Source organism: Trachypithecus francoisi, unplaced genomic scaffold, assembly GCF_009764315.1.
Source record: "Trachypithecus francoisi isolate TF-2019V2 unplaced genomic scaffold, Tfra_2.0 Lachesis_group12, whole genome shotgun sequence".
NCBI lineage: Eukaryota > Metazoa > Chordata > Mammalia > Primates > Cercopithecidae > Trachypithecus > Trachypithecus francoisi.
This window is the reverse complement of record NW_022681457.1, coordinates 111,485,822-111,498,348: the sequence shown is the minus strand read 5'-3', so window position 1 is coordinate 111,498,348 and position 12,527 is coordinate 111,485,822. Positions and strand designations below refer to the sequence as shown.

Genomic DNA, 12,527 nt, shown 5'->3' with positions numbered 1-12,527 from the left:
TTGCTTGACTATAGGAGTTCAAGACCAGCCTGGATAACATAGGGAAACCCGTTGTCTTTAAAACACGTCAAAAACTAAAAGATTAGCTGGGCATGGTGATGCATGCCTGTGGTCCCAGCTGCTTGGGAGACTGAGGTGGAAGAATCCTCTGAGCCTGGGGGGTCAAGGCTACACTGAGCCGAGATTGCACCACTGCACTCCAGGCTGCGTGACAGAGCAAGACCCTGTCAAAAAAAAAAAAGAAAAAGGAAAAAAAGGAGGAAGGGACCGATGAGGGAAAGAAGAGAGAGAGAAAGGGAAAGAAGAGAGACAGAAAGAGGAAGAAAGAAAGCTTAAATAATGAAAAGAAAACAAATAGAACCCATTCTAGGGATGCCCCGTGAATGTTCACATCCAGCTTATTTGTAGGAACTGAGAATGTAGGCATGTAGGCTTGTGACCCTCCCATTCCCAATGTTTTAGAATCTTGAGTAATTAGAAATTTCCCCCAAAGGTGGGAGGGATGAACTTTCAGGCTCCTCCATGCTCACTAGTCACTGGATGGAGCACTGGATAGAGAGGAAGGGCTAGTGCGGGTCCTGCCTCCTCACTGCTTGGGAGACACTCACGCTGATGCAGCAGAGGCAGAACGCTGGCTTTGTGGCCGCTGAGTACAGAGTAGAATTGGAGTAAACTGAGGACTCTTTCACCCTCACCAGAACAGTGACTTTGGCCATAGGAGAAGATGAGATTGCAGGGGCTTGGCCTGAGAGTGATGCCTTTTCTCTGGACTTGTCCTGTGGAACTTTTCCTTGCAGATTCATGAAGATGCACATCCGGACTCCACCCAGACTTCTGGAGCTGGCGGGGCGGAGCCTGCTGAGGAACCAGGCCTTGACCATGTCCACCCTGGAGGAGCTGCCCACGGAACTTTTTCCCCCCCTGTTCATGGAGGCCTTCAGCAGGAGGTACTGTGAGGCCCTGAAGCTGATGGTGCAGGCCTGGCCCTTCCGCCGCCTTCCTCTGGGGTCTCTGATGAAGAGGCCTTGCCCGGAGACCTTCCAAGCTGTGCTTGATGGGCTTGATGCACTGGTTACCCAGAGGGTTCGTCTCAGGTGAGGTGGCCCAGATGGGCTGGTGGGGAGGGCCCAGGTGTCCAACACAAGGAACAGCTGGGTCATGAGGAGTGAGGAGGTCCAAGGGGGGCCTACAGGCTTCTGATGGTGCTGGTGAGGAAGCTCAGAGAAGCCTTGGCCATTGCCCAGCTCCTCAGGGAAAGGACTGCTCACCACGCGGGGCCCACTGAGGCAACAGGAACCTGACTTCTAGCGGCACTGAAAGGCACCACTGAAAGTGGGAACTAGGCTGGGAACTAGAAATCCTTTGAGTGTGGTCGTAGGATAATGAATTAGATAAACTAGCTATTCTGGTTCCTGTAACTGTGGCCATTCCTAACCCTATAAGTAGGGTTATTAGTTGTATGGCTCTGCACTGACACACTTGAGCTTTGAGGGGCCTCATAGAGTCTGATTTCCTGGGGCAATGTCAATGTTGGGACTTAGGAAGACTAAGGTGCAGGTGCCTGTCCAGTTGGTGGGGAGGCAGATATAGGTTGAAATTCCATATTCTTATAGAATATGCCTTGGCTGGGTAGGCAGAACTGGTTGTGTACATTAAAAAGCAGTGTAAGTTTGTTGTTTTCATTTTCCCATACTCTTAGAGTACTTGCCAAGGTAGCTCCCATGAGTGGCTGGAAAGGGGCGTTGGGAGCAAACTGAGTGGCTCCCTGTGTTCTATTTTCCCATTGGAGAAGAAAAATTTTGTATCTACTAGGAACCATTCAAGAAAGTAATTGAAAGAAGGGATGAGAAGGCATTCACGAGTGGTGGGGGCGCTGTGGCAGGGGGGTCCAGGGGTGAATGGTCATGCAGGGAGTATGTTTGCCATTACCAAACCCGGACTGTGTTAAGCAGGGAGGAGGTGATGGCTTTTGGGGTCCCTGAGAAGCAGACAAGCCATCTGAATGGAGCTGTTTGGGTGACTCGGAAGTCACTATGGTCAATGGGGACTTGAAGCTGTAGGGTGTAATTACTCTGATGGGGTGGTAGGTGCCCCAGGGGCAGGCTGATAACAGATTGGGTTGGATGCATAAAGGGACTTGGAAAGTTAAGATGGTATTCATGGTTACAGGGCCGCATATGGGTTTTTCATTGCTCATGTAACAGGGGAGGTTGGAAATGTAAGAGCATAAAAGCTGGATTGTGCATCCTGTTAGGGTATTTTTGGTCCTATCAGAGATGGGGAAGTCGGCTAATGATTGCATATTTAGAAGTTGGAGAGGGTCTTTTCCTTCATAACGGGGGTGGTAAGTTAAGTCAGTAAAGACCCAGTTTTTTGCGGGAACGGGAGCGTCAATGTAAGCAGTGGCTGATAGAGAGATACAAAGCCAACAGTCACTTGCCAGGGAAGGATTGGACTGGTTTAACAGAAAGTGGGTTGAGTCTTGTAGAGGTATGTAAGTTTTCAATTATTATCTTTTTTTTGTTTTTTTTTTTGAGATGAAGTCTCGCTCTGTCGCCCAGGCTAGGGCACAGTGGCACGATCTCAGCTCACTGCAAGCTCCGTCTCCTGGGTTCACGCCATTCTCCTGCCTCAGCCTTCCAAGTAGCTGGGACTACAGGCGCCCACCACCAAGTCCAGCTAATTTTTTGTATATTTAGTAGAGATGGGGTTTCACCGCGTTAGCCAGAATGGTCTTGATCGCCTGACCTCGTGATCCACTCTCCTTGGCCTCCCAAAGTGCTGGGATTACAGGCGTGAGCCACCGCCCCAGCCTTCATTTATCTTTTTAAGTAGGAAGGGGTTTTATCGTTTTAAGTAGGAAGGGGTTTTTCCTCAGGATCAGTTGTAGGAGCCTTTTTAGTCTGGGATGTTTCCTTCCAAAATAGGAGATGCAAGTCCTCCAGTGGTTCACAGTTGTATTGAGGCTGGTCTGGCTGATCTTGGGACTCCTGAGCTGAGGGTCCCATAGGTTCTTCAGGGGGTGTCCGAAGTTTAACTTGGCTGTGGTGAGTCCAAGATTCCACTCCTGTCACCTTAACTGAAGTAGGGGTAGAAATAATTACCAAGGATGGTCCTTCCCACAAGGAATTCATAGATGGGGAGGGAGAGGGGAGGGACTTGTCCAAGACTAGATCTCCCGGTTGGAACAACTCTGTTCCCTTGTCTCTGTGACATCCATCGGGTAGGTTTTTAAGGTTTTGTTGATATTTTGTCAAGGAAGTTATATCCTTGACCAGGTTGGCCATTTCCTGATCAAGTAGGAAGTCATTTGTGAGAAAATGTTGTCCATACAGTATTTCATATGGACCAAGTCCCATTTTGTGAGGAGAATTTTGGATTCTCAATAAGGCAGTGGGCAAGAGAGTAGGCCATGGGAGATGAGTTTCTTGTGTTAGTTTCCTTAAGTGTCTCCTGAGTGTTTCATTTGCCTTCCCGACCTTCCCTGAGGATTGTGGCCTCTAGGTGCAGTAAAGGTGATACTGTATCCCTAGCGCCCTGGAAATTCCCTGAGTTATCGTGGCTTTAAAAGCCAGATCATTGTCACTTTGGGGAAGCCCAAATCTAGGAATTATTTCATGAATTAGGACTTTAACCACTTCCTGAGCCTTCTCTGTCTTGCAGGAGAAGGCTTCTCTCCAATTTATAGAGGTATCAACACAGACCAACAAGTGTTGAAAACCCTTTGACTTAGGCATATGCGTGAAGTCTAACAATAATAATTGAAAACTTATATACCTCTACAAGACTCTCAACTTAACCCACTCTCTGTTAAACCAATCTAACTGCCAGTCCTCTGCGGGATAGTGCCCTATTCTTTGTTCCCCCAGAGAGGCCTTATGATGAACCAAAGGATTATTCCTTCGGCACACCTCACAGGCTTTGACTACTTGTCAGATGATCTGGAGGAGATTTGGCCCTGTAAATAGGGATTTGGCCATTTGATGAGTGCTCTCAATACTCATATGAAAAGTTTGCTGGAGGGTCTTAAGTATTTTCCACTGACTGGCTTCGGGTATGAGTACCTTTCCCTCTTCTGTCATTGACCAGCCCGGGAGGAGAAAACTATGTCCCCATGAAAGTCCTCATTCTGTTTCTGTCGGGAAATACTGGGGCTTAATCTCTTGGAGAGGGTTGTTCCATACCAAGGGTCCTTCACAGGAATTTCTAATGGGAGGTTCTGCCTGGCAGCAATTTTGGCCTCGGCGTCTGCCTGATGGTCTCCTTCTGCCTTTTCTCTTTATCTTTTTGATGGTTTCAGCAGTGTAAGACTGCCACCTCCTTGGGTTTTGCACTGTGTGCAAAAATGATTTTGTGCACCATGTGCACCATGATTTCCTTGTGTTATTTAATGGGGGTTCCCCCAGAGGTTAGGCACTCCATTTCTTTCCATATTGCCGCATGGGCATGTAGGATTAGATAAGCATACTTGCTATCTGTATACACATTTATTATTTTTTCCTTTCCCAGTTCTAACACTCGGGTAAGTGCCACTAGTTCTGCTAACTGGGCGCTGGTCCCTGGGGGAAGAGGCTTACTTTCAAGTACCGTTACGTCACTAACCATGGCATAACCTGCCCTTCGCATCCCATTCCCCACAAATGAGTTTTCATCAGTTTATGGGTTAAGATCAGGATTAGCTAAGGGGACTTCTAAGAGATCCTCTCAGGCAGCATAAGTCTGGGCTACAATTTGTTTGCAGTCAGGCTAGATTGGTTCCCCATCCTCTGGGAGAAAAGTAGCAGGGTTGAGGGTCACTATGTGCATATTTGAAGCACCAGTCCCTCAAAGAGTAGCGCCTGGTATCTAAGCAGGTGGTTGCCTGATAGCCATAAATTTCCTTTGGCACCTAGTGTGCCATTTACATCATAAGTAGTCCAGTGAGATCCTTTCCTTGTATTATTTTGATAGCCTCTGATACTAAGATGGCCACTGCCACAATTACCCGTAAACTGTGAGGCCAGCCTTTTGCTGCTACATCAATTTCCTTACTTAGGTATGCCGCTGGTTGTGGAGTTTTCCCACAGTCTGAGTAAGGACTCCAAGAGCTATTCCCACTCTGTATGTGACATATACAGAGAAGTTTTGTCCTGTGGGAAGGCTTAAGGCTAGAACTTGTACTAGGGCCTGCTTTGAGGTTTTGAAGGCTGTTTCTGCTTCTGGTTCCCATCCTACTAGATGAGTGTATAGAGGGGTTACTGTCTCATTGATGGCCCTAGGTCTCCACTGACCATTTGGTTTTTACACTCCTAGAATTGGGGTGTTGCAGGGACTGCTGCATTTTCTTACTAAGCCTTGAATTTTAAAATGTCTAACAATATCCTGCAATCCTTTATGAGCTTCAGGCCTTAAGGGATATTGCCTTTGAAAAGGAAAAGTGTTAGGTTCTTTTAGCCTGATTTGCACTAGGCGGGCATTTTTTACCCTTCCAAATTGTCATTCCAATGCCCAGACTTCAGGGTTGATTCCCTCCTCAAGTAGAGGACAACAAATGGCTAACTTGTTCCCCATATTCATATAGATAATAGCTCCAGCTTTGGCTAATATGTCCCTCCCTAATAAGGGTTGGGTCTTTCAGGCATAACAAGAAAGGCATGTGAAAAGAGCAAAGTCTCCCAATTACAACTGAGGAGGCGGGAGAAATACCTGGTTACAGGTTGTCCCAGGATTCCTCGGATGGTAATGGACCCTGAGGACAGCGATCTAGGGCAGGAGATTAACACTGAGAAAGCTGTGCCAGTGTCCAGGAGGAAGTCAATTTCCTGGCCTTCAATGGTTAAACTTACCCAGGGCTTAGTGAGGGTGATGATATGAGCTGGCGTTTGCCCCAGGTGCCCTCAGTCCTATTGTTGGATCATCTGGTTGGGGGCTTCTGGCCCAGAGAACCTTTGTCCTCTGGGGCAGTGTGCCTTCCAATGATTGCCTCGGCATAGCGGACATAGGTGAGGGGGTATCTTCTCACTGGACAAATGTCCTTGCAAACCACACTGATAAAAAGCCTTATCAGGTGATTGGTCTGCTCCATTTTCTGTCCTCTCTGAACCACCAAGGTTTGTTTGTCTGAGGACCATGACTAAGGCTGTGGCCTTTCTCTTATCTTGCTTTTCCTTTTTGAACTGTTCCTCTTGGTCCCTATTATAGAACACCGGGGTTGCCAGGTTTAATAAAGCCTCCAAATTTTGTTCAGGGCCCCGGGCTAATTTTTGGAGTTTTCTCCTGATATCTGCGGCTGATTGGGTAATAAACTTAGGATCAATTGACCCTTGAGGGAGTCAGGTGACAAGGGAGTATATTTTCTTAAGGCCTCCCATAGGTGTTTGAGGAAAGTAGTAGGATTTTCTTCCTTTCCCTGAGTTATGGTGGACATCATTGAATAATTTATGGGGTTTTTCCCATTTCTCCTTAGTCCTTCTAAAACACAGGTCAACAGATGTTTGCAACTCCAGTCCCCATGATCTGAGTTGAGGTCCCAGTGGGGATCCATACTGGGGATGGCTTGCTGACCAGTAGAGAATTTGTCCCTTTCTTCAACTTTCATTCTATCATTTACTTGACTAAGATACCAAGTATCTCCAAACTCTCAGGCTGCAGCTAAAGCCACATTTTTTTCATTAAAGGCCAGGGTTTGATCTAACAACAGCATGATATCTCTCCAAGTGAGGTCAAAGGTTTGCCCTGGACCCTGTAGGACATCTATATACCTATCAGGATCATCTGAAAACTTCCCCAGGTATATCTTGATCTGCTTTAAATCAGAGAGGGAGAAGGGGACATGTACCTGAATTGCCAAATTCCCCTCCCCTTACAACTTGAGGGGGTCATAACTGATAGCCTGGGGTGGGGTGTTGCGATCCCTTGGAGATTTCTTTGCTTGTTTCCTTCTGGGTGGGGGAGATTAGAGGAGGCTCATCATTAATAGGAAGGAGAGCTGTAGGGAGGTTAGGATATGGGAGTAAGCTGAGAGGTCCTCCTGTGGAATATAGATTGCAAGCTTTGCATAGTTGTGGATTATCTTTCAGTGAAAAGAAAGCTTGGACATAAGGTATTTCACTCCATTTGCTTTCCCTCTTACAGGAAAGGTCAAGCTGCAGGATAGTATTATAATTTATACTTTCCTCTGGTGGTCATTTTTCCCTCTCAGAGAGATAATAACGGGGCCAGGCTGTAGTGCAGAAAAAAATAAGCTGCTTCTTTTTCAGGGTTTGTAGGTCAAATTGGTCCCAATGACTTAGAATGTATTTCAAGGGTGAGCTTGTTGATGCCTGAGTGTTTCCTATCTAAAACAGAAAAAAACCACCTGCAGTTTTGGTCTATTTTCTCCCCCACCCAAGAACCCACAGTGGTCCCTGAACCCTGCTGTTTGGAATAGTTGTATTCACTGAAGCAGCAGCGGAAACATCTGTTTTCCTCCTGACCACAAAGAGGACCGAGGAAGGTCGGATTTAGTGGCCTTTACCAATGCATTCTCAAAAACCTGCACCCTTGCCATTCCTCTTAGACCACAAAGAGAACTGAGAAAGGTAGAATTTAGTGGCCCTTACCAACGCATTCTTGAAAACCTGCTAATTAGTCCTAAGCTTTTTCTCCTGTTGATATTGGGACCTTACCCTTGTCCTATAAAGATGATATTTCTCCAGTGGAGGACCATACCCTGAGGGAGGGAAGGGATCTCCAGGGTTGGAAAAGTGAGGCCTTTTGTCCTCACTTCTCATCATATGACTAGGAAGGCTGCCCCCTCAATTTTGGAGTCTATAATTTCTTAGGCTCCCCATATCTTAGCTTCAGGAATAGCCTTTGTTAGACCTGCTAGTCTGACGAGGGATCCTAAAATTCCAGATTGTCCCCCCACAACAGGGCTTTGGGAAAAAATTGTCTTTCTGATTGGTAAGCCCAGGTGCCTAAAGAAGGGAACAGTGTCCCAAAATTTATATTAGAAATAATCCTTATAGAAGAAACTAGAAGAGCACCAGGGACAGGAAGTGGTTTCTAGATGCAGGACTAGCCTCAGAAAAAGAAGTGGGAGGAAGTTTGTCTGACAGGCATTAGGACCCAGGAGGCAAGGGTCAGGATAGATAGGATAGATGGGCAAGTCTCACTTGGGCAATGCAACTTTGAGAGCTACGCTCATGGCTTCAGGGTCAACCAACTTTTTTGTTGGGACCCTGGAGCTGAATGGCTTTCCTCTCTGTTGACCCTGGGCTCAGCCCAGAAATGCAGGAAAAGTAGAAGCTGGTTTCAGGCAAACCAGTGCTCCCAACTCCGAAGAGTCAGGGGATGTTAGAGGGCCCTTTCCCAGAAAGCCTGACACCCATGTCTTTAGTCCAGCAGCTGCACTAGTCGCTTTTAACCAGCTGATAGGTGCCCAGTGATTAGCCCTCGAATTCTAAGGAAAAATAGGACAGAATAGCAAGTGAAAGGGGTCTGATGGTACTCATCATGTGGTGAGATCCTGGACGAGCCCCCAAGATTGTCCGTAGTTGGTTCCTGTCAGTGGGTTTGTGGTCTCACTGACTTCAAGAATGAAGCCGCAGACCTTGCAGTGGTTGTTACAGCTCTTAAAAATGGCACAGATCCAAAGAATAAGCAGTAGCAAGGTTTATTGTGAAGAACATAAAGACAGTCTCCACAGCATGGAAGGGAACCCAAGTAGATTGTTGCTGCTGGCTAGAGTGGCCAGCTTTTATTCCCTTATTGTCCTCTCCCATGTTCCATTTCTGTCCTATCAGATTGCCCTTTTTTCAATACTCTCCACTATTGGCTACTTTTAGAATCCTGCTGATCGGTGCATTTTACAATCCTCATATAAGACATGAAAGTTCCCCAAGTACCCACTCGACCCAGGAAGGCCAACTGGCCTCACCTCTCAACACGGTGAAACCCCAAATCAGTTAAAAATACAAAAATTAGCTGGGCATGGTGGCAGACACCTGTAATCCCAGCTACTTGGGAGGTTGAGGCAGGAGAATTGCTTGAACCCAGGAGCTGGAGGTTGCAGTGAGCTGAGATTGCACCACTGCACTCCAGCCTGGGCAACAGAGGAAGAATTTATCTCAAACAAACAAACAAACAAACAAAAAAACTGGTGGAACTGGGCAGGATTCAAGGGTAAACCAGTGCGGAGAAAAGTCAGAGAGAGGGAGAAGAAGCAGGGAGGAGAGGAGCTGATATCCAGGATGTGAAGTATAAGTTCAGAAGTAAGTCCTTACATTCTCAGCTTCTCTTCTATTTTTCCACAGGAGGTGGAAACTTCAAGTGCTGGATTTACAGGATGTCAGTGAGAACTTCTGGATGGTTTGGTCTGAAGTCATGGTCAGTGGGTGCTTACCAAATGATTTGTGGAACAGAAAACCAGTGCAGGACTGTCCAAGGATGAGAGAACAGCAGCCCTTGACAGTGTTCATAGACCTTTGCCTCAAGAACAGGACTCTGGATGAATGCCTCACCTGCCTCTTTCTATGGGTCAAGCAGAGGGAAGGTTTACTACACCTGTGCTGTAAGAAGCTGAAAATGTTGGGAATGCCCTTCCACAATATCAGAAACATCCTGAAAACAGTCAACCTAGACTGTATCCAGGAGGTGGAAATGAATTGCAATTGGACACTACCTGTCCTGGCAGAGTTTACCCCATACCTGGGCCAGATGAGGAATCTTCACAGGCTCGTCCTCTCTGATGTGGATGTCTCTCGCTACATTTCCCCAGAGAAGAAGAAGGAGTTTGTTACCCAGTTCACTTCTCAGTTCCTCAAGCTGCGCTACCTCCAAAAGCTTTATATGAACTCTGTTTCTTTCCTTGAAGGCCACCTGGACCAGCTGCTCAGGTGAGGAAGGGTAGTGAGCTTTCTATGCAGACCACAGCAGAGCCTTTCTTGTTAGAGTGGGCATCTACTGTGAGCCAGCCTATGAGGATGTAACAGTAAAGGGGACACTAGAATGTCAGTGCATTTCCCTGTTGGAAGCTCTGTCCTGAAATGGGTATCACACACTTATCCCAGTGAAGACAGAGGAATCAGCTAGGGTAGATGCTATAGAGAGGCTGCCATGCTAGGAAACTAGCTACTGGAGGGTTCAGATTTAGTGAGGGTGCATTTGTGAATTCTTCCTGAGGATGTGTGTCTAAGTTAAGATGACGAGAAATAGGCCAGGGATGCTGGCTCATGCTTGTAATCCTAGCACTTCGGGAATCTGAGGCAAGAGGATAATTTGAGCCCAGGAGTTTAAGACTAGTCTGGGTAACATAGCAAAGACCCCTGCTAAAAAAAGAATAAATAAAAAATACAAACAAGATAATTTTGCTTTTTCTGAGATGAAATTTCACTTTTATCACCCAAGCTGGAGTGCAGTGGTGTCATCTCGGCTTGCTGCAACCTCCACCTCCTGGGTTCAAGCAATTCTCCTGCCTCAGCCTCCTGAGTAGCTGGGATTACAGGTGTGGGTCACCACACCTGGCTAATTATTTTTGGTAGAGGCAGGGTTTCACTGTATTGGCCAGGCTGGTCTCAAATTCCTGACCTCAGGTGATCCACCTGCTTTGGCCTCCCAAAGTGTCAGGATTACAGGCATGAGCCACCACACCTGACCCAAAAACAAGACAATTGTAAAGAAGATTATAGGAAGTAGGGAAGTGAAGTGGGCACTGAAGAGGGGAATGCTCAGCAAACCTGCACATTTCAGAATATAAGCTCTGTGCTCAACAGCTTGGTGAACACGAATTACCCATCTCTAATTCCCTGTCCTAATGGTTGTTTTCAGTTCCAGGTAAATTAATTACCTGAGAAATGCATGATTCTGAAACAGAGGGTCAGGGAGCAGGCACAAAGAATGATGAAAGAGATAGATGGTTTGCTGATGACACAGGCATGTCAGGGACGCCTGCAGCCTGCCCACCTCAGCTGATGTTGCATTATCCTGCCTGGATTTTTCCCTTATGCCTGTGTCTCCACTGGGCTCCTGTAGCCCAGAGATGTGGTTTTTCTGCCTGACAGATGAGGAAAGGAAGCTTTAGGGATTCTGTGAAATTGATCCATTCCTATAAATGATGGTGAAAAGACTCAGCCTCAAATGGAATTTTTATTTCTTTTTCTTTTGAGACAGAGTCTCGCTCTGTCACTCAGGCTGGAGTGCAGTGGCATGATCCCTGTTCACTGCAAACTCCACCTCCTGGGTTCAAGCGATTCTCCTGCCTTACCCTCCCAAGTAGCTGGAATTACAGGCACCCGCCACCATGTCAAGTTAATTTTTGCATTTTTAGTAGAGACAGGGTTTTGCCATGTTGGCCAGGCTGGTCTCAAACCCCTGACCTCCAGTGATCTGCCTGTCTCAGCCTCACAAAGTTCTGGGATTATAGGCGTGAGTTACTGCTCCGGGCCTAAAATGGAATTGACCTCGGTGGCAAAGCTCTTCATCCCGCAGCATCCTAAGTGTTGACCATCAGACAATCAGAATGACCCTTGGCTTGGGCAAAATGGTCTTCGTCCTTCACCTTGACATTCCCCACCACCCTCCACTCACCCCTATAATTCCCCAGAACTAACTTCTTGCTCTCTCTCTCCCCAGCTGTCTGAAGACCTCATTAAAGATCCTCGCAATAACTAACTGTGTGCTTTTGGAATCAGACTTGAGGCATCTGTCCAAGTGCCCGAGCATCGGTCAACTAAAGACCCTGGACCTGACTGGCATCAGACTAGCCAATTTCAGCCTTGTGCCTCTCCAAGTTCTGCTAGAAAAAGTTGCAGGCACCCTTGAGTACCTGGATTTAGATGACTGTGGGATCGTAGACTCTCAAGTGAACACCATCCTGCCTGCCCTGAGCCGCTGCTTTGAGCTCACCACCTTCAACTTCCGTGGAAATCCCGTCTCCATGGCCACCCTGGAGAACCTGCTGTGCCACACAATCAGATTGGACAACTTATGTCTGGAGCTGTATCCTGCCCCGCGGGAGAGTTATGATGCTGGTGGTACTGTCTGCCGGAGCAGATTTGCCCAACTTGGGGCTGAGCTGATGGGGAGAGTGAGGGACTTAAGGCACCCCAAGAGGATCTTGTTCTGTACCGACTACTGCCCTCGCTGTGGCAACAGGTCATTTTATGACCTGGAGTTAGATCAGTGCTGCTGTTGAATACCTGCCTATTTTGGTAGATATATCAAACTCATTTTTCTGGACACCTGAAAACTAAAATCTAGGCCTTTTCGCACCCAGGCTGGAGTTCAGTGACACGATCCCTGCTCACTGCAACCTCTGCCTCCTGGGTTCAAGCGATTCTCTTGCCTCAGATGCACCCACAGTAATGCTGCTTCAATATTTCAATGCCACATTTTAAAAGTTTCATCGGCCGGGCGCGGTGGCTCAAGCCTGTAATCCCAGCACTTTGGGAGGCTGAGACGGGCGGATCACAAGGTCAGGAGATCGAGACCATCCTGGCTAACACGGTGAAACCCCGTCTCTACTAAAAAATACAAAAATCTAGCCGGGCGAAGTGGCGGGCGCCTGT

General features: G+C 47.2%; 1 protein-coding gene across 1 annotated transcript; it reads left to right on the top strand.

Annotated features, from left to right (window-relative positions):
* Positions 1-724: 724 nt before the first annotated feature.
* Positions 725-12,411, top strand: LOC117093947 (PRAME family member 20). Its single transcript, XM_033229359.1, has 4 exons — positions 725-1,087; positions 5,855-5,870; positions 9,276-9,857; positions 11,593-12,411. The coding sequence occupies exons 1-4, from the start codon at positions 802-804 to the stop codon at positions 12,152-12,154; spliced, it is 1,446 nt and encodes a 481-aa protein (XP_033085250.1). The 5' UTR covers positions 725-801; the 3' UTR covers positions 12,155-12,411.
* The last annotated feature ends 116 nt before the right edge of the window (positions 12,412-12,527 follow it).

What these genes read in the sequence shown, in the direction of transcription:
- LOC117093947 (XM_033229359.1), top strand. Translation starts at nt 802, where the DNA reads ATGAAGATGCACATCCGGACTCCACCCAGACTTCTGGAGCTGGCGGGG. An exon ending in CACCTGGACCAGCTGCTCAG is followed by an intron (nt 9,858 to 11,592) that starts GTGAGGAAGGGT and finishes CTCTCTCCCCAG; the next exon opens with CTGTCTGAAGACCTCATTAA.